Source organism: Oncorhynchus gorbuscha, linkage group LG11 (assembly GCF_021184085.1).
Source record: "Oncorhynchus gorbuscha isolate QuinsamMale2020 ecotype Even-year linkage group LG11, OgorEven_v1.0, whole genome shotgun sequence".
Taxonomy (NCBI): Eukaryota; Metazoa; Chordata; class Actinopteri; order Salmoniformes; family Salmonidae; genus Oncorhynchus; species Oncorhynchus gorbuscha.
In genome coordinates this window covers 8,689,197-8,710,313 of record NC_060183.1, presented here as the reverse complement: position 1 = coordinate 8,710,313, position 21,117 = coordinate 8,689,197, and the positions used below count along the sequence as shown (strand labels likewise).

The 21,117-nt window shown below is 43.5% G+C and overlaps 1 protein-coding gene across 2 annotated transcripts in view; it reads right to left on the bottom strand.

The window, feature by feature from the left end:
* The window catches only part of LOC124048080 (calcineurin subunit B type 1-like), a 43,976-nt gene that overhangs the window by 13,763 nt on the left and 9,096 nt on the right, over positions 1-21,117 (bottom strand). For both annotated transcript variants that reach the window (XR_006841175.1, XM_046368492.1), the window contains exon 2: positions 10,164-10,203. Coding sequence is in view for 1 of the 2 variants with exons in the window: in XM_046368492.1 (XP_046224448.1) it covers positions 10,164-10,203 (40 nt within the window). In the remaining variant the exon portion in view is untranslated. The remainder of the gene's footprint in view (positions 1-10,163; positions 10,204-21,117) is intronic.

Sequence of the window (21,117 nt, the reverse complement as noted above, 5' to 3'; positions counted from 1 at the left end):
CATACAGTATCACAGTCATAGCAAGTAAAAACCTTTGCCGTTAAAAGTAGCCGTCAACTTACCTAGATCTCCTGGAATATGGACACGCAACACATTACCACATTAACACGGGTAGATCTATGCAGGTAGGCACCCAGCAAACCCTGTACCCACACACATACATAATGTGGTCTAATGACGGTATGTAGGCGAGGACTACTCTCTTCCTCCCCACCTACACCGACCCAACACGGCAACAGACCTGACACACAGGGGGGGGGGGTCGGGGTCAAGTTAACTACACAAACATTTCCTGAAATCTTCCAGTTGAGTGAACTTACATCTGTTGTTGGCCATGTCGATGTGAGTCGTACAAACAGCCCTAGCTGTCCCAGTCCCCGAGGAGAGCTTGTTGCCCTGTGCCTTGTGAGCTCCTGCCATTACAGAGAGTACTGATCCCACCTAGGTTCTGTTGTCCCCTCTCACAGTAGCATGGGGTAAGCCTTGTAATAACATAGATACTAACTACAGTATAAGCTTATTCAGACACGCTATGATCACGTGAACCGGTCTACTGCCCCCCCCCCCCTCCCCACACAATACTACTCTAATCTGTCCTACCTTATAGTCAGATATAGCTATTCATCTTTAGACAAACCTCACCGAATGGAGAGAGAGAGAGGAGGGGGGAGTTTAACTGAGAAGGTAGGTAGGAGAGAGAGAGAGGAGGGGGGAGTTCAACTGAGAAGGTAGGTAGTAGAGAGAGGCGGGGGGTCAACTGAGAAGGTAGGTAGGAGAGAGAGAGAGGAGGGGGGAGTTAAACTGAGAAGAGCGTCTGCTAAATGACTTAAATGTAAATGTAAAAACAGAGACACTTAGCTGTTGCAGAAAGCTATGAGCCAGAGAGAAATGGAATGAGTGTGAGAGAAAGGGAGAGGGAGATGTGTGTGTGTGTGCATTTTGGGTTGGACAACGCCACCATGCATTAGCCTGATGACTAAACAGAAGCTAGAGGGATGACTGTGTGAGTGGTATACGAGTATAGAGGCAGCATTTGCTGCAGGCACTCCACAACCAGATCTCTGGGGAACAAATCTGCCTTGTGCCATCTGTCTCTCACTACTTTTTCTTACTTTTTCTTAGATATATTGACAATGTACCAACTGACATTTGTTTAGGCCTAATGAAAGTGGTTAACTAGATTGCAGTACACAGATACAGTAGATTATGATATTTCTGTGTGTGGGACTGAACCCAATGTCTGAGATTATCCCCTAATGCAGGGCTATTCACATATTCCTGTTCTACCTGATAATTAAGTGGTTTTTCAAGTTATGTAACTTTCAAAACACAGATATCATCTCCGTATGACGCTGTGTTTTACATCACACGATGCTGTTTGACATCACACAATGCTGTGTTTTACATCACACGATGCTGTGTTTTACATCACACAATGCTGTTTGACATCACACGATGCTGTGTTTTACATCACACGATGCTGTGTTTTACATCACACGATGCCGTGTTTTACATCATGATGCTGTGTTTTACATCACACGATGCTGTGTTTTACATCATGATGATGTGTTTTACATCACACGATGCTGTGTTTTACATCATGATGCTGTGTTTTACATCACACGATGCTGTGTTTTACATCATGATGATGTGTTTTACATCACACGATGCTGTTTGACATCACACGATGCTGTGTTTTACATCACACGATGCCGTGTTTTACATCACGATGATGTGTTTTACATCACACGATGCTGTTTTACATCACACGATGCTGTGTTTTACATCACACGATGCTGTTTTACATCACACGATGCTGTTTTACATCACACGATGCTGTTTTACATCACACGATGCTGTGTTTTACATCACACGATGCTGTGTTTTACATCACGATGCTGTGTTTTACATCACACGATGCTGTGTTTTACATCACGATGCTGTGTTTTACATCACACGATGCTGTGTTTTACATCACGATGATGTGTTTTACATCACGATGATGTGTTTTACATCACACGATGCTGTTTTACATCACACGATGTTGTGTTTTACATCATGATGCTGTGTTTTACATCACACGATGCTGTGTTTTACATCACACGATGCTGTGTTTTACATCACACGATGCTGTGTTTTACATCACACGATGCTGTGTTTTACATCACACGATGCTGTGTTTTACATCACACGATGCTGTGTTTTACATCACACGATGCTGTGTGACATCACACGATGCTGTGTTTTACATCACACGATGCTGTGTTTTACATCACACGATGCTGTGTTTTACATCACACGATGCTGTGTTTTACATCACACGATGCTGTGTTTTACATCACACGATGCTGTGTGACATCACACGATGCTGTGTGACATCACACGATGCTGTGTTTTACATCACACGATGCTGTGTTTTACATCACACGATGCTGTGTTTTACATCATGATGCAAAATACATCATACACGGATGATTCTTAAATTTGAAAAGTTACATAACTTTTAAACTCGATTGCTGAAAAGCAAAACATTTTAGGACTATGTCAACAATGGACTAATGAAACAAATACCAAAAGATAGTTTTTGTAATATTCCTTTAATTTATGCCTTGCTACTTCACACTTACAGTAAACTGTCCCTTCCTCCAAAATTAGGATTTGAGTCTGGCTGACATCACTATTAGGTGACATCATGTGTTTGAGTCTGGCTGACACCACTATTAGGTGACATCATGTGTTTGAGTCTGGCAGACACCACTATTAGGTGACATCATGTGTTTGAGTCTGGCTGACACCACTATTAGGTGACATCATGTGTTTGAGTCTTGCTGACACCACTATTAGATGACATCATGTGTTTGAGTCTGGCTGACACCACTATTAGGTGACATGTGTTTGAGTCTGGCTGACACCACTATTAGGTGACATCATGTGTTTGAGTCTGGCTGACACCACTATTCGGTTGTACACTGGACTGTTGGTTAAAGTCTGTACTAGGAGTGGTAGACTATAGAGGTATACATACATACATACATATATATACAGTATATCACAAAAGTGAGTACACTTTTTGTAAATATTTGAGTATATCTTTTCCTGTGACGACACTGAAGAAATTACACTTTGCTACAATGTAAAGTAGTGAGTGTACAGCTTGTATAACAGTGTAAATTTGCTGTGCCCTCAAAATAACTCAACACACAGTCATTAATGAAAAGATATACTCAAATATTTACAAAAATGTGAGGGATGTACTCACTTTTGTGATATACTGTACATACATATTCAACTGTACATTTGAAGTTGGAAGTTTACATACACTGTAGCCAAATACATTTAAACTCAGTTGTTCACAATTCCTGACATTTAATCCTAAGAATTCCCTGTCTTAGTTCAGTTAGGATCACCACTTTATTTTAGGAATGTGAAATGTCAGAATAATAGTAGAGAGAATTATTTATTTCAGCTTTTATTTCTTTCATCACATTCCCAGTGGGTCATAAGTTTACATACACTCAATTAATATTTGACAGCATTGCCTTTAAATTGTTTAACTTGGGTCAAACGTTTCGGGTCGCCTTCCACAAGCTTCCCACAATAAGTTGGGTGAATTTTGGCCCATTCCTCCTGACAGAGCTGGTGTAACTGAGTCAGGTTTGTAGGACTACTTGCTCACACATGCTTTTTCAGTTCTGCCCACAAGTGTTCTATTGGATTGAGGTCAGGGCTTTGTGGTGGCTACTCCAATACGTTGACTTTGTTGTCCTTAAGTCATTTTGCCACAACTTTGGAAGTATGTTTGGGGTCATTGTCCATTTGGAAGACCCATTTGCAACCAAGCTTTAACTTCCCGACTGATGTCTTGAGATGTTGCTTCAATATATCCACATAATTTTGCTTCCTCATGAAGCCATCTATGTTGTGAAGTGCACCAGACCCTCCTGTAGCAAAGCACCCCCACAACATGATGCTGCCACCCCCGTGATTCATGGTTGTGATGGTGTTCTTCGGCTTGCAAGCCTCCCCCTTTTTCCTCCAAACATAATGATGGTTATTATGGCCAGACAGTTATATTTTCGTTTCATCAGACCAGAGGACATTTCTCCCAAAAGTACGATCTTTGTCCCCATGTGCAGTTGCAAACCGTAGTCTGGCTTTTTTATTGTGGTTTTGGACTTGTTTTACTGTGGATATAGATACTTTTGTACCTGTTCCCTTCAGAATCTTCACAAGGTCCTTTGCTGTTGTTCTGGGATTGATATGCACTTTTCGCACCAAAGTACGTTCATCTCTAGGAGACAGAACACGTCTCCTTCCTGAGCGGTATGACGGCTGCGTGGTCCCACGGTGTTTATACTTGCGTACTATTGTTTGTACAGATTAACGTTCTACCTTCAGGCGTTTGGAAGTTGCTCCCAAGGATGAACCAGACTGTTGGAGGTCTACAATCTTTTCTGAGGTCTTGGCTGATTTCTTTTGATGTTCCCATGATGTCAAGCAAAGAGGCACTGAGTTTGACGGTAGGCCTTGAAATACCTTCACAGGTACCCCTCCTTGCTGTCCCCAGTCCACCTGGCCGTGCTGCTGCTCCAGTTTCAACTGTTCTGCCTTATTATTATTATTCGACCATGCTGGTCATTTATGAACATTTGAACATCTTGGCCATGTTCTGTTATAATCTCCACCCGGCACAGCCAGAAGAGGACTGGCCACCCCACATAGCCTGGTTCCTCTCTAGGTTTCTTCCTAGGTTTTGGCCTTTCTAGGGAGTTTTTCCTAGCCACCGTGCTTCTACACCTGCATTGCTTGCTGTTTGGGGTTTTAGGCTGGGTTTCTGTACAGCACTTTGAGATATCAGCTGATGTACGAAGGGCTATATAAATACATTTGATTTGATTTACACCTCCAATTGACTCAAATTATGTCAATTAGCCTATCAGAAGCTTCTAAGCCCTGACATCATTTTCAAAGTCAACTTAGTGTATGTAAACTTCTGACTCACTGGAATTGTGATACAGTGAAGTATGAGTGAAATAATCTGTCTGTAAACAATTGTTGGAAAAATTACTTGTGTCATGCACAAAGTAGATGTCCTAACCGACTTGCCAGAACTATAGTTTGTTAACAAGAAATTTGTGGAGTGGTTGGAAAACAAGTTTCAATGACTCCAACCTAAGTGTATGTCAACTTCAGACTTAAACTGTATATTTTACCGCTTGGTGATGTAATTCAGAAACATAATGTTAACTTTCACTGCTATGCGGATGATACACAGCTGTACATGAATGTGAACGTAAAGGCATTGGAGTGACGAACTCCTATAGAGATCCATTTTTATGGAATGGTCTGCCTACCCACGTGAGAGACGCAGACTCGGTCTCAACCTTTAAGTCTTTACTGAAGACTCATCTTTTCAGTGGGTCATATGATTGAGTGTAGTCTGGCCCAGGAGTGTGAAGGTGAATGGAAAGGCTCTGGAGCAACGAACCACCCTTGCTGTCTCTGCCTGGCTGGTTCTCCTCTCTGCTCTGGTATTCTCTGCCTCTAACCCTATTACAGGGGCTGAGTCACTGGCTTACTGGTGCTCTTTCATGCTGTCCCTGGAAGGGGTGCGTCACTTGAGTGGGTTGAGTCACTGACATGATCTTCCTGTCCGGGTTGGCACCCCCCTCGGGATTGTGCGGTGGGGGAGATTTTCGTGGGCTATACTCGGCCTTGTCTCAGGGTAGTAGGTTGGTGGTTGAAAATATCCCTCTCGTGGTGTGGGGGCTGTGCTTTTGCAAAGCGGGTGGGGTTATATCCTTCCTGTTTGGCCCTGTCCGGGGGTGTCATCGGATGGGGCCACAGTGTCTCCCGACCCCCTCCTGTCTCAGCCTCCAGTATTTATGCTGCAGTAGTTTATGTGTCGGTGGGCTAGGGTCAGTCTGTTATATCTGGAGTATTTCTCCTGTCTTATCCGGTGTCCTGTGTGAATTTAAGTATGCTCTCTCTAATTCTCTCTTTCTCTTCTCTCGGAGGACCTGAGCCCTAGGACATCTATGAACATTTGAACATCTTGGCCATGTTCTGTTATAATCTCCACCCGGCACAGCCAGAAGAGGACTGGCCACCCCTCAGAGCCTGGTTCCTCTCGGTTCCTGCCTTTTCTAGGGAGTTTTTTCCTAGCCACTGTGCTTCTACATCTGCATTGCTTTCTGTTTGGGGTTTTAGGCTGGGTTTCTGTACAGCACTTTGTGACATCGCCTGATATAAAAAGGGCTTTATAAATAAATTTGATTGATTGTTTGACTGTCGGATAAAGTCTGTACTAGGAGTAGTAGACTGTATTGTCAGTTAAAGTATGACAACATTTGAGGCCATCAGTATGAGCAAACATAACAGAGTTGTTGTCCTCTGTAGCTCAGTTGGTAGAGCATGGCACATCGCTAAGACAGTTGGATCGATTCCCGCTCGGACCACTCACATGAAAATGTGAGTCCCATTGGCTAAAAGCGTCTGCTAAATGGCATATATTGTATTAGTTGGCTTGGTAACCTCACTCCCCAGCTTGAAATGTCTCCAACCCATGCTACAGAATCATTACTCTTCAATAGTGTCATTGGCTAAGAGACATGGCCAAGAGGGTTGTCACGTTTGTTAGTAAGTGAGGGAGAGAGAGAGGACCTATGGAACGACCACAGTGAGAGACGGGGGATGAAGCTAAACTTAAAGAACATATATATATTTAACCTTCATTTAACTAGGCAAGTGTTAAGAACTAATTATGATACAATGTGATACAGCCTGGATTTGAACCAGGGACTGTAGTGACCCCTCTTGCATTGAAATGCAGTGCCTTAAACCGCTGTGCCACTCGGGATCCCAATACTAACCTGTGATGTCTGATACACAAGGCAAGACGTAGGATCTCTAATCGGAAGCCCTTACTGAAATGCAGTCCCCATTTTGAATAGTCTCGTTGAGATATGCTAACGATGTCCTGCTTGGAGGGATGTCCTCCTTAGTGACTAAAATCATTATGATGATACTCCACACAGCAGAAAGAGACCATTTGCTCATCAATACTGGATTCACTTTTAACTGTGTTACTAGGCAACAAGAACCTGCTGCTAGCCACCCCAAACCACACACACACACACACACAAACAAACAAACAAACACCGACATAAATAGACATATAAGCTGAACATTTGACAGACAGCATTTAAAATTGACCGGACCCACATGCGTTGGGTCAGTAACCTGATTAGGGCGTCCACCCACGGTGCTCAGAATGACAGAAATCCTCTTTTAGATGATGGTAATTCATAATAACAGAACGTGCAAGTCTAGGATGCAACGATGTGCTCTAATTCTTACCTAATTCTGATGAGCACTTTTGAAGATGTTTGAAGGACTGTCCTCCACATGAACTTTGCCTCAGATAACAAGACAAGTAACGAACATCAAAATCACTAGCCTGTCAATCTACTGTCCCCACATAGAAGAAAAGGTTGATCTATTCTATTAGTCAGGGGCAGCAGCTAGCCTAGTGGTTGAGAGTGTTGGGCCAGTAACTTAAAAGGTCACTGGTTTGAATCCCCGAAACTGATCTGTCGATGTGCCCTTGAGCAAGGCACTTAATTCTAATTACTCTGGATAAGAGGGTCTGCTAAATGACTAAAACATCAGCTTGTCGAGAAAATTATTTCAAAACAAACTGTGGGATGATAGATCCCAAATTCTTTTATTTTTATTTTTTTTTCATTCTTCTTCTCCCGGACGGGAGGCAATTTTATTTATTGGCTTTTCAACAACAACAAAAAATATATATATATAAAAAAATGTATCGGCCAAAAGCCGGCTCATTACTGGAAAAAACCCTGGTATGCATGGTACACAGGCACACACACAGCTCCTGGCTTTCATTTTTCAGAGAAGAAGAAAACTGTTGCGCAACGAGCAATCAAATGAGCATTGTAGCAGTACATTAATCTCACCACACAGAAAGATTACATCATCGTTTTGTCCATTAGACCCCTGTGTCTGTGGGGGTGTGTGTGTACTTTTAAATGAGCAGCCTTGTACTTATGCTGCCAGGCCAACACATGACACCAACCCTTTTAGCATAATGGATTTTTATTGAGCCAATGAGGCTGTGTGTGTGGTTTGGAGGGGGATGGATTCTGGATTCTCGTGCAACTGACAGAATGAAGGCAAGTGGATGGATAATGGCTAGGACAGCAGCATGGAATGAAGGCTAGTGGATGGATAATGGCTAGGACAGCAGCATGTAATGAAGGCTAGTGGATGGATAATGGCTAGGATAGCAGTATGGAATGAAGGCTAGTGGATGGATAATGGCTAGGGCAGCAGTATGGAATGAAGGCTAGTGGATGGATAATGGCTAGGACAGCAGCATGTAATGAAGGCTAGTGGATGGATAATGGCTAGGATAGCAGTATGGAATGAAGGCTAGTGGATGGATAATGGCTAGGACAGCAGCATGTAATGAAGGCTAGTGGATGGATAATGGCTAGGACAGCAGCATGTAATGCTCCCTACATGGATTCTGTTGTGCAGAAAACTACATTAAATCTATACGTAAGGTTTTCAGCATTCAGACTGATAGTAATATCTCCACATTCATTAGACTGCAGGCTACATCATTCAGTAGAACAGTTCTAATACAATAGCTTTAGGCTCATAAATCTATGGGAGTGGGTGTCCTGTCCTCCTTATAAACCATTGTAATGGAATCCACCCCCCCCCCCCCAACCCCCCTCTCCTCGACAACCGTTGCTCCGGCTCTGGGAAACCCCTAGCAACAAGGAACTCCAACAAGCAGGCCTTGGTTATTTTGGGAGGCTGCATACAGGCACTGGCTGTTGCTAGTGCTATGTGTGTTTGTTTGTGTTTCATTGGGGGTGGAGCATGGGCTGTGGGCTGTGGGGAGTGGGAGGGTCCTTGCGAAGCTGTAAATATCCAGGAATGGTGAAGTCCTTCCTCGGTCTCGGCTCGGGTCAGGGTCACACACCTTCTTATCCTCGGTCTACCGCGGCAACTACTGTTGAGCTGCCTGCTTGTCCCTTAGTGTGTCTGAGTGTGTCCCTGAGTCTCCCCTGAGTGTGTCCCCGAGTCTCCCCTGAGTGTGTCCCCGAGTCTCCCCTGAATGTGTCCCCGAGTCTCCCCTGAATGTGTCCCCGAGTCTCCCCTGAGTGTGTCCCCGAGTCTCCCTGAGTGTGTCCCCCGAGTCTCCCCTGAGTGTGTCCCCTCGAGTCTCCCTGAGTGTGTCCCACCTTCTTAGTCTCCCTGAGTGTGTCCCCCCTCTCCCTGAATGTGTCCCCGAGTCTCCCCTGAGTGTGTCCCCGAGTCTCCCTGAGTGTGTCCCCGAGTCTCCCCTGAGTGTTTTCCCCGAGTCTCCCCTGAGTGTGTCCCCGAGTCTCCCCTGAGTGTGTCCCCGAGTCTCCCCTGAGTGTGTCCCCGAGTCTCCCCTGAGTGTGTCCCCGAGTCTCCCCTGAGTGTGTCCCCGAGTCTCCCCTGAGTGTGTCCCCGAGTCTCCCCTGAGTGTTTCCCTGAGTGTTTTCCCGAGTCTCCCCTGAGTGTTTCCCTGAGTCTCCCCTGAGTGTGTCCCTGAGTGTGTCCCCGAGTCTCCCCTGAGTGTGTCCCCGAGTCTCCCCTGAGTGTGTCCCCGAGTCTCCCCTGAGTGTGTCCCTGAGTCTCCTCTGAGTGTGTCCCTGAGTGTGTCCCTGAGTCTCCTCTGAGTGTGTCCCTGAGTGTTTTCCCGAGTCTCCCCTGAGTGTTTCCCTGAGTCTCCCCTGAGTGTTTCCCTGAGTCTCCCCTGAGTGTGTCCCCGAGTCTCCTCTGAGTGTGTCCCCGAGTCTCCTCTGAGTGTGTCCCCGAGTCTCCCCTGAGTGTGTCCCCGAGTCTCCCCTGAGTGTGTCCCCGAGTCTCCTGAGTGTGTCCCCGGCTCCAGCAGAAAGCCCCTGTGTGGTGTTAGTCTAATCTATATATGCTGTCCTTTTTGTTGGGTTGCATTTGAGCATATGAAGCTCTGTTATAATGTTGAATACTCAATACAAGCTCAGACAAGCAGAGAGCGGAGGGGAGTGAGGATAGTTTCATTTTCTGATGTTGATGCAGGACAAACAAAGGCAGTTAGTTAGTAAATCAAAGATACTTACAATGCGAGCACATTTCCAGGGGGTAACTTGCCTCATTTCCCTGAAGAGGAGAAACAGGAGACCATAGGTGAGACATACGGGAGACAATAGGTGAGATATACAGGAGGCAAAGGTGAGATATACAGGAGGCACAGGTGAGATATACAGGAGGCACAGGTGAGATATACAGGAGGCACAGGTGAGATATACAGGAGGCACAGGTGAGATATACAGGAGGCAAAAGTGAGATATACAGGAGACAATAGGTGAGACATACAGGAGGCAAAGGTGAGATATACAGGAGGCAAAGGTGAGATATACAGGAGGCAAAGGTGAGATATACAGGAGGAAAAGGTGAGACATACAGGATGCAAAGGTGAGATATACAGGAGGAAAAGGTGAGATATACAGGAGACAATAGGTGAGACAATAGGTGAGACATACAGGAGACAATAGGTGAGACAATAGGTGAGACATACAGGAGGCAAAGGTGAGACATTTGCATTATGAAAACAGAAATATTGGTCAAACATAGGAAACCATTGGGATACATTCATTATGATGTATTCTTGTCAGGTCTTTCAGACTGTACTGCAGAGGATCTACTGCTAGCTTATTCCAGTGCTACTATCTCAAAATGGAGGTTAATACACATCCTAGTAATTGCAGGTCAACCCTCCCAGGGACTAGAGCTATAACATGTGTTTCGTGTTCATAAGGGCACACGGTAGCAAAATGTTTTACAACAACAACAACAAAATGAAAAATGAGCATTTCTTATCATTCATTATATTAGCATTTCCACAAAGCTCACTTCACACGCACATCAATATGCAACAGCTACAACTCAGTGACAACCCAAATGACACCCGACGTGGCCCACATTTACACATCATACAATGGCCTGTCTCGTTAACACGAGGATAACTCGGGCAGATGGATAACCTCTCCTGGTTGTGTGTAGGAGGTCAAAACGGGGCTAAAAGACAACAGGCAAGCTAGCTAGTAATAAATGACATGCCATTTAGCAGCTGCTTTTATCCCAAGCGACTTAAGTCATTAGTGCATACATTTTACATATGGGGGTGGTCGCCGGAATCAAACCCGAAATCCTGGCATTGCAAGCGCCATACTCTACAAACTGAGCCATCAAATCGAAGTTCATAGGTCACGTACATAGTATTGCAGATGTTATCGCAGGTGCAGTGAAATGCTTATGTTTCTAGCTCCAACAGTGCAGTAATATCCCCACCCCCCAAAAAAATGTTTTGTAAAATAATTTAAGACCAGAATAGAAATATACATGTACAGTGCCTTCAGGAAGTATTCAGATCCCTTGACTTATTCCACATTTTGTTGTGTTACAAATTTATTCCAAATTGATTAAATATATGTTTGTAAATGGATTGAAAATTAAATACAGAAATATCTCATTTACATAAGTATTCACACCCCCGAAGCAATACTTTGTAGAAGCACCTTTGGCGGAGAGATTACAGCCTTGAGTCATTTTAGGTATGTCTGTATCAGCTTTGAGTCATCTTAGGTATGTCTGTATCAGCTTTGTGTCAGTTTAGGTATGTCTGTATCAGCTTAGAGTCAGCTTAGGTATGTCTGTATCAGCTTTGAGTCAGCTTAGGTATGTCTGTATCAGCTTTGAGTCAGCTTAGGTATGTCTGTATCAGCTTTGAGTCAGCTTAGGTATGTCTGTATCAGCTTTGAGTCAGCTTAGGTATGTCTGTATCAGCTTTGAGTCAGCTTAGGTATGTCTGTATCAGCTTTGAGATGTCTGTATCAGCTTTGAGTCAGCTTAGGTATGTCTGTATCAGCTTTGAGTCAGCTTAGGTATGTCTGTATCAGCTTTGAGATGTCTGTATCAGCTTTGAGTCAGCTTAGGTATGTCTGTATCAGCTTTGAGTCAGCTTAGGTATGTCTGTATCAGCTTTGAGTCAGCTTAGGTATGTCTGTATCAGCTTTGAGTCAGCTTAGGTATGTATGTCTGTATCAGCTTTGAGTCAGCTTAGGTATGTATGTCTGTATCAGCTTTGAGTCAGCTTAGGTATGTATGTCTGTATCAGCTTTGAGTCAGCTTAGGTATGTCTGTATCAGCTTTGATTCAGCTTAGGTATGTCTGTATCAGCTTTGAGTCAGCTTAGGTATGTATGTCTGTATCAGCTTTGAGTCAGCTTAGGTATGTCTGTATCAGCTTTGAGTCAGCTTAGGTATGTCTGTATCAGCTTTGAGTCAGCTTAGGTATGTCTGTATCAGCTTTGAGTCAGCTTAGGTATGTATGTCTGTATCGGCTTTGAGTCAGCTTAGGTATGTATGTCTGTATCAGCTTTGAGTCAGCTTAGGTATGTATGTCTGTATCAGCTTTGAGTCAGCTTAGGTATGTCTGTATCAGCTTTGATTCAGCTTAGGTATGTCTGTATCAGCTTTGAGTCAGCTTAGGTATGTATGTCTGTATCAGCTTTGAGTCAGCTTAGGTATGTCTGTATCAGCTTTGCACATCTGGATTTTGGGATTTTCTCCCATTCTTCCTTTCAGATTTGATCGAGCTCTGTTAAGTTAGATGGGGAGCAGTGATATCTTCAAGTCTTTCCACAGATGTTCAATGGGATACAAGTCTGGGCTTTGGCTGGGCCACCAAAGGACTTTTACATGTTTGTTCTGAAGCAATTCCAGTGTTGCTTTAGCTGTTTGCTTGGGGGTCATTGTCCTGTTGGAACGTACATTTTTGCGCCACAGTCTAAGGTTGTTTGCACTCTGAAGCAGATTCCCTTTAAGGATTTGCCTGTATTTGGCTCAATTTATTTACTTTACCAGTCTCTCAGTGCCTGCCGCTGAAAAGAATCCCCAGAGCATGATGCTGCCACCACCGTGCTTCACAGTAGGGATGGTGTTAGATGGGTGATGGGCTGTGCCTGCTTTTCTCCAAACATTGCGCTTTCCATTCTGGCCAAAGAGTTTTTTTTTTTATTATCATGCCACAGAAACTTTTGCCTGGTGCCTTTCAAGATTTGCACTTTTCACACCAAAGGACGTGCATCTCTAAGAGACAGAATGCGTCTCCTTCCTGAGCGGTATGATGGCTGCGTGGTCCCATGGTGTTTATACTTGCATACTATTGACTTTTGCTAAGTCCAGGCATGCTGTTATGTGACTTTTTCTCAGGAGTGGCTTCCGTCTAGCCACTCCCAAAAAGCCCAGATTGGTGAAGTGTTGTAGAGACTTGTCTTTCTGGCAGGTTCTCCCATCTAAGCCAAGGAACTCTGCAGTTCTGTCAGAGTGGTCATTGGGTTCTTGGTCACCTCCCTTACCAAGGCCCTCCTTGCCTTGTTGCTCAGTGTGCCAAGATGGCCAGCTCTAGACAGAGTCTAGGTAGTTCCATATGTTTTCCATTTCCCAATGATGGAGACCATTGTGCTCTTGGAATCTTTCAACATTCTAGAACTTGATTTATACCTTTCCCCAGATATATGCCTCATCACACTTCTACTTCGGGGATGTATGGACAGTACCTTCAACTTCCTGGTTTAGTTTATGCTCTGACATGTCAACTGTATAGGCCTCTTTTTGTTTATTTTTCTTTTACATAACATTTTTTTTCCTTTTTGACCCGAATGATAATTTCTCTGTATGTATTTCATACTTTTGATTTATTTGGAGTGGCAGCTCGCGGGTACATGTTATATAAACTGAATAAATGAATTGAAATTGTACAAAACATTTTTTTTTTTACTTGGTCCCAGAAAATATATACACTGAGTGTCCAAAACATTAATGACACCTGCTCTTTTCATGGCATAGACTGACCAGGTGAATCCAGGTGAAAGCTGTGATCCCCTATTGTTGTCACTAGATGTCACTAAATCCACGTCAATCAGTGTAGATGAAGGGGAGGAGACCAGGCTTGAAAACCCTTATTTTACCTGAGACAATTGAGACATGGATTGTCTTGACATTTCAGAGGGTGTATACACTGTTACTGTATACACTGTTAATTGAAATGCATTCCAGGTGACTACCTAATTTTATTGATTTATTTTAACCTTATAGGTAAGTCAGTTTAAGAACAAATTCTTGTTTACAATGACGGCCTTCACCGGACAAACCCGAACGACGCTGGGCCAATTGAGCGCCGCCCTATGGAACTCCCAATCACGGCCGGATGTGATACAGCCTGGATTCGAACCAAGGTGTCTGTAGTGATGCCTCTAGCACTGAGATGCAGTGCCTTAGACCGCTGAACCAGGGTCTGTAGTGACCCCTCTAGCACTGAGATGCAGTGCCTTAGACCGCTGAACCAGGGTCTGTAGTGATGCCTCTAGCACTGAGATGCAGTGCTTTCGACCGCTGAACCAGGGTCTGTAGTGACCCCTCTAGCACTGAGATGCAGTGTCTTAGACCGCTGAACCAGGGTCTGTAGTGACCCCTCTAGCACTGAGATGCAGTGTCTTAGACCGCTGAACCAGGGTCTGTAGTGACCCCTCTAGCACTGAGATGCAGTGTCTTAGATCGCTGAACCAGGGTCTGTAGTGACCCCTCTAGCACTGAGACGCAGTGCCTTAGACCGCTGAACCAGGGTCTGTAGTGACACCTCTAGCACTGAGATGCAGTGTGTTAGACTGCTGAACCAGGGTCTGTAGTGATGCCTCTAGCACTGAGATGCAGTGCTTTCGACCGCTGAACCAGGGTCTGTAGTGACCCCTCTAGCACTGAGATGCAGTGCCTTAGACCGCTGAACCAGGGTCTGTAGTAACCCCTCTAGCACTGAGATGCAGTGCCTTCGACCGCTGAATCAGGGCCTGTAGTGACCCCTCTAGCACTGAGATGCAGTGCCTTAGACCGCTGAACCAGGGTCTGTAGTGACCCCTCTAGCACTGAGACGCAGTGCCTTCGACCGCTGCGCCACCCAAGAGACCATGAAGCAGGTTGAGAGAGGGAGGCTACTTAGAAGAATCTCAAATATTTGGATTTATTTAATACTTTTTTGGTTACTACATGATTCCATATGTGTTATTTCATAGTTTAGATGTCTTCACTGTTATTCTAAAATGTAGAAAATAGTAAAAAATAAATAAAAAACCTGGAATGGGTGGGTGTGTCCAAACTTTTTTTTACTGTATATACACTGAGTTTTCCAAACATTAGGAACACCTTTCTAACATTGAGTTGACCCCTCCCCTTTTTTGTCCTCAATACGTCATGGCATACACTCTACAAGATGTCGAAAGCGTTCCACAGGGATGCATGTTGGCTCCCAATACTTCCCAGTGTTGTCAATTTGACTAGATGTCTTTTGGATGGTGGACCATTCTTGATACACACGGGGAAACTATTGTGAGCGTGAAAAACCAAGCAGCGTTGCAGTTCTTCACACAAACTGGAGCGCCTGGCACCTACTACCACACCCTCATTCAAAGGCACTTAAATCTTTTGTCTTGTCCATTCACCCTCTGAATGGCACACATACACAATCCATGTCAACTGTTTCAAGGCTTAAAAATCCTTCTTTAACCAGCCTCCTCCCGTTCATCTACACTGATTGTAGTACGCCATTTTCGGGGACCACTTTTGTCTCGTGACCGTTACTTTCAGAACTACTGGCTAGAAAATATACAAAAGTACCGGAGAATGTCTTTAAACGCATGGAAGTATGTTGGAGTATTGGAAAATACACTGTGTTTTTGAGTGTTTTTAAATACATGCCAAATCTCTTTGAAACACCCTAAATAGTATTTGAACCCAGGTCTGGTACTATATACAAGTCACCCTGAATAGTATATGAACCCAGGTCTGGTACTATATACAAGTCACCCTAAATAGTATTTGAACCCAGGTCTGGTACTATCTACAAGTCACCCTAAATAGTATTTGAACCCAGGTCTGGTACTATATACAAGTCACCCTAAATAGTATTTGAACCCAGGTCTGGTACTGTCTCTAAGTCACCCTAAATAGAATTTGAACCCAGGTCTGGTACTGTCTATAAGTCACCCTAAATAGTATTTGAACCCAGGTCTGGTACTGTCTCTATGTCACCCTAAATAGAATTTGAACCCAGGTCTGGTACTGTCTCTAAGTCACCCTAAATAGAATTTGAACCCAGGTCTGGTACTGTCTCTAAGTCACCTAAGCCTAAATAGAATTTGAACCCAGGTCTGGTACTGTCCTGATTATGACATAAGTCACCAAAGCCTAAATAGAATTTGAACCCAGGTCTGGTACTGTCTGTAAGTCACCATAAATAGTATTTGAACCCAGGTCTGGTACTGTCTGTAAGTCACCCTAAATAGTATATGAACCCAGGTCTGGTCACTTGTGCATTAGCTTGCTTGAAACAAGACAGTGACGTAGGGCCTAAGCCTGATTATGACATAGCGTGACATAGGCCTAAGCCTGATTATGACATAGCGTGACATAGGCCTAAGCCTGATTATGACATAGCGTGACATAGGCCAAAGCCTGAATGTTAGTGACTTCCGACAGAGACCAAAGCCTGACTGCAAATGAGCCAGAGCAGAAAGAGAGAGAGAGTGTGTGTGTGTGTGTGTGTGTGTGTGTGTGTGTGTGTGTGTGTGTGTGTGTGTGTGTGTGTGTGTGTGTGTGTGTGTGTGTGTGTGTGTGTGTGTGTGTGTGTGTGTGTGTGTGTGTGTGTGTGTGTGTGTAGAGCCTCTGGTGTGAAATCTGTCACAAATGCAGAACTGCTCACTGGTGTAAATTCCACCCATTTAAGACACAACAGGCTATTATCTGTTTTGTTACAATGTGGGGCAGAATTGGCTGCACAGCCTATGTAACACTTCCACATCTGGAGAGAAAGGTGACAGAGCTAGAGAGGTGTTTGTCAGACCCTGTGACAGCCTGAGAATCGGTCTGTATCGTCCAAACGGTCTACAAACGTATTAGCCTACAACCTATTATGACCCTCTATGGAAAGAAGAGACACTTACGAACACAATGGTGTTCTCCGTTTTGCTCTATGGCCTCGTCAAGAGTCAGGAAACTCGTGTCTCCGTCCAGGCTAGACTCTAATAGGACCCCCTAATATGACCCCTTCTGCACAACGGTCACTCTCACGAACATTTCCTATACATCTCTTACTCTAGGATACTCACAGGCCTCACAAAACTTGTCTGAAGCTCCGCGAGTACCAGTTGAAAAAATGTATGTAAGTACAGTATATATGGGGACAGTAATGCCAAAAATGTGGGGGTAATTTTTTTTTTTAAAGATAGAAAATAAAAATTCCCAATTGTTCTTATATCTCTCAGATATAGGAGAGATACTTCAGAACAAAATTCCTTTTGATATTTTTTGGGGGGGGACTATCTGTTGTTCCATGCGTTTGAATGGGCTAATAGCAGGAAGATATGTTTTTTAATCAAATAAATGTTTGGTTTTTTTTACTTCCAGGGGTCTTAAAATAAAAAATGAGCTAAAATGATCCTTGGTATGACCTTCTTAAAACAATTCCAAATAGCTTAGTACCTTCCAAAAACAATTCCATATAGCTTAGTAGAACCCCCATCCCCTGGCTTAGACAGGGCTTAGACTCTGATTGATTAAATGAAATATTGGGTAAAAAGGCGAACTCGTCGCCATCATTCATTTAATTTATTCATTGGCAAGATTAGCTAACTTAGGCATGACATGATAACAACTAATTCTGAACCTACAAGACAAACATTGTCATTTATATTCAGTAAAGTGCATGTGGACGAGGTGAAAAACAATTTGTGCTGTCTATCAACAATGACCAGCCACCTCGGTCTGACAACTTTGGTGGAAAATTACTGAGGATGATAGCGGACGATATTGCCACTTGCTACGTATACGCCGGGAGTCAGGAAGCAGGTGCAGAAGGTGATTTTAAGAATGAATAAATGCAGATAAACAAAACATAAGATGTGTGCAGAATGTGAATCAAAACAATACTACCTAGTGACTAATGGCTACTGAGGGCTAAATAAAGGGGGAGTAATCAAGGAAATAATGATGTCCAGGTGTACGTAATGATGGTGACCAGGTGTGCGTAATGATGGTGAACAGGTGTGTGTAATGATGGTGAACAGGTGTGCTTAATGATGGTGAACAGGTGTGCGTAATGATGGTGAACAGGTGTGTGTATTGATGGTGAACAGGTGTGTGTAATGATGGTGAACAGGTGAGCTTAATGAGGGTGCACAGGTGTGCGTAATCGTGGTGAACAGGTGTGCGTAATGATAGTGAACAGGTGTGCGTAATGATGGTGAACAGGTGTGCGTAATGATGGTGAACAGGTGTACGTAATGATGGTGAACAGGTGTACGTAATGACTTTGACAGGGCCGGTGGTTAGTAGACCGGCGACGTCGAGCACCGGAGTGGAAGTAGGCATGACACCACTCCTATTAGCCACCTCTTCAAACTAACCCTACAGAGAAAGTGTGTGCCCTCAGGCCTGGAGGGAAGCAAAAGTCATTCCACTACCTAAGAACAGCAAAGCACCCTTTACTGGCTCAAACAGCCAACCAATCAGCCTGTTACCAATAATGCAATTTCACGACGAACAAATTAAAAAAACGACTTTCAGCACACTCATAGTGAAGAGTATTCAACATGTACTGTGCTTACACACATTTCTGATGATTGGCTGAGAGAAGATTGTGAGAGTACTGTTTTGTTAGCCATCAGTGCAACTTTTGACATTAACAATCAAAATCTGCTGCTGGAAAAAACATTTGTGTAATGGCTTTACAGCCCATGTTATATTGTGGATTGAGAGTTACCTGTCTTAACAGAACACAGAGGGTGTTCTTTAATGGAAGCCTCTCCAATATAATCCAGGTAGAGTCAGGCATTCCCCAGGGCAGCTATCTAGGCACCTTTCTTCTTTAAAATCTTTACTAAATGTCATGCCACTGGCACTGACTAAAGCCTGTGTGTCTATGTATGCTGATGACTCAACACTACACACATCAGCTACCACAGCAATTGAAATCACTGCAAACGCTTAACAAAGAGCTGCAGTCAGTTTCAGAATGGTGTCAAGAAATAAGATAGTCCTACATTTTTCAAAAACTAAAAACATTGTGTTTGGGACAAATTGTTAACTAAACCCTAAACCTCAACTAAATCTTGTAATGAATGATGTGGCAATTGAGCAAGTTGAGGAGACTAAACTACTTGGAGTAACCCTGGATTGTAAACTGTCATGGTCAAACATACAGATGCAATGGTAGCTAAGATAGGGAGAGGTCTGGCCGTAATAAAGTGCTGCTCTGCTTTCTTGACACTGCTATCAACAAAACAAGCCCTACAGGCCCTAGTTTTGTCATACCTGGACTACTGTCCAGTCATATGGTCAAGTGCCACAAAGAGAGACATAGGCAAATTACAATTGGCCCAGAACAGAGAAGCACAGTTTACCCTTCAATGTACACAGGGAGCTAACATTAATAATATGCATGTCAATCTCTCCTAGCTCAAAGTAGAGGAGGGAGTGACTTCATCACTACTATTCACATGTTGAAAGCTGTCTGTTTAAACTACTAGCACACAGCTCAAGACACTCATGAATAACCCACAAGACATGTCACCAGAGGACTCTTCACAGTCCCCAAGGCCAGAACAGACTACGGGAAACACATAGTACTACATAGGCCTTTGACAACATGGAACTCCATTCCACATCATGTAACTCAGTCAAGCAGTACAATCAGATTTAAAGAAAAAGATAACACTAGACCTTATGTAACAGCATGGACTGTGGAGACACACACACACACTTTACACACAGGTACCTATGGATTATGTATTGTAGATGTAGTGTGTAATAATGTGTTGTGAAGTGTAATGTTTTCACTGTATGGAAATTGCCTGCACATACACGCACGCACGCACGCACACACTTTACACACACTTTACACACACTTTACACACACTGTGTTCCCTCCAGTCCAGACGTGCTAAGGTATTTTAAGCAGCGAAGAGCAAGGGGATACATGGGATTAGACTATTAGAATTTAACTTTCCCTTTTCTCAGAACACCACAACGCTAACTTGGCTACTTCCCTGGTGTTACATACATACTAGAGGTCGACCGATTATGATTTTTCAACGCCGATACCGATTATTGGAGGACCAAAAAAAGACGATACAGATTAATCAGACAATTGTTTGTATTTATTTGTAATAATGACAATTACAACAATACTGAATGAACACTTATTTGAACTTAATATAATACATCAATAAAATCAATTTAGTCTCAAATAAATAATGAAACATGTTCAATTTGGTTTAAATAATGCAAAACAAAGTGTTGGAGAAGAAAGTAAAAGTGCAATATGTGCCATGTAAAAAAGCTAACATTTCAGTTCCTTGCTCAGAACATGAGAACATATGAAAGCTGGTGGTTCCTTTTAACATGAGTCTTCAATATTCCCAGGTAAGACATTTTAGGTTGTAGTTATTATAGGAATTATAGGACTATTTCTCTCTGTACGATTTGTATTTCATATACCTTTGACTATTGGATGTTCTTATAGGCACTTTAGTATTGCCAGTGTAACAGTATAGCTTCCGTCCCTCTCCTACCTCCTACCTGAACTCGAACCAGGAACACATCGACAACAGCCACCCTCGAAGCAGCGTTACCCATGCAGAGCAAGAGGAACAACTACTCCAAGTCTCAGAGCAAGTGACGTTTGAAACGCTATTAGCACACACCCTGCTAACTAGCTAGCCATTTCATATGGGTTACACCAGCCTAATCTAGGGAGTTGATAGGCTTGAAGTCATAAACAGCGCAATGCTTGAAGCATTGCGAAGAGCTGCTGGCAAATGCAGGAAAGTGCTGTTTGAATGAATGCTTAGGAGCCTGCTGCTGCCTACCATCGCTCAGTCAGACTGCTCTATCAAATCATAGACTTAATTATAACATAATAACACACAGAAATACGAGCCTTTGGTCATTAAAATGGTCGAAC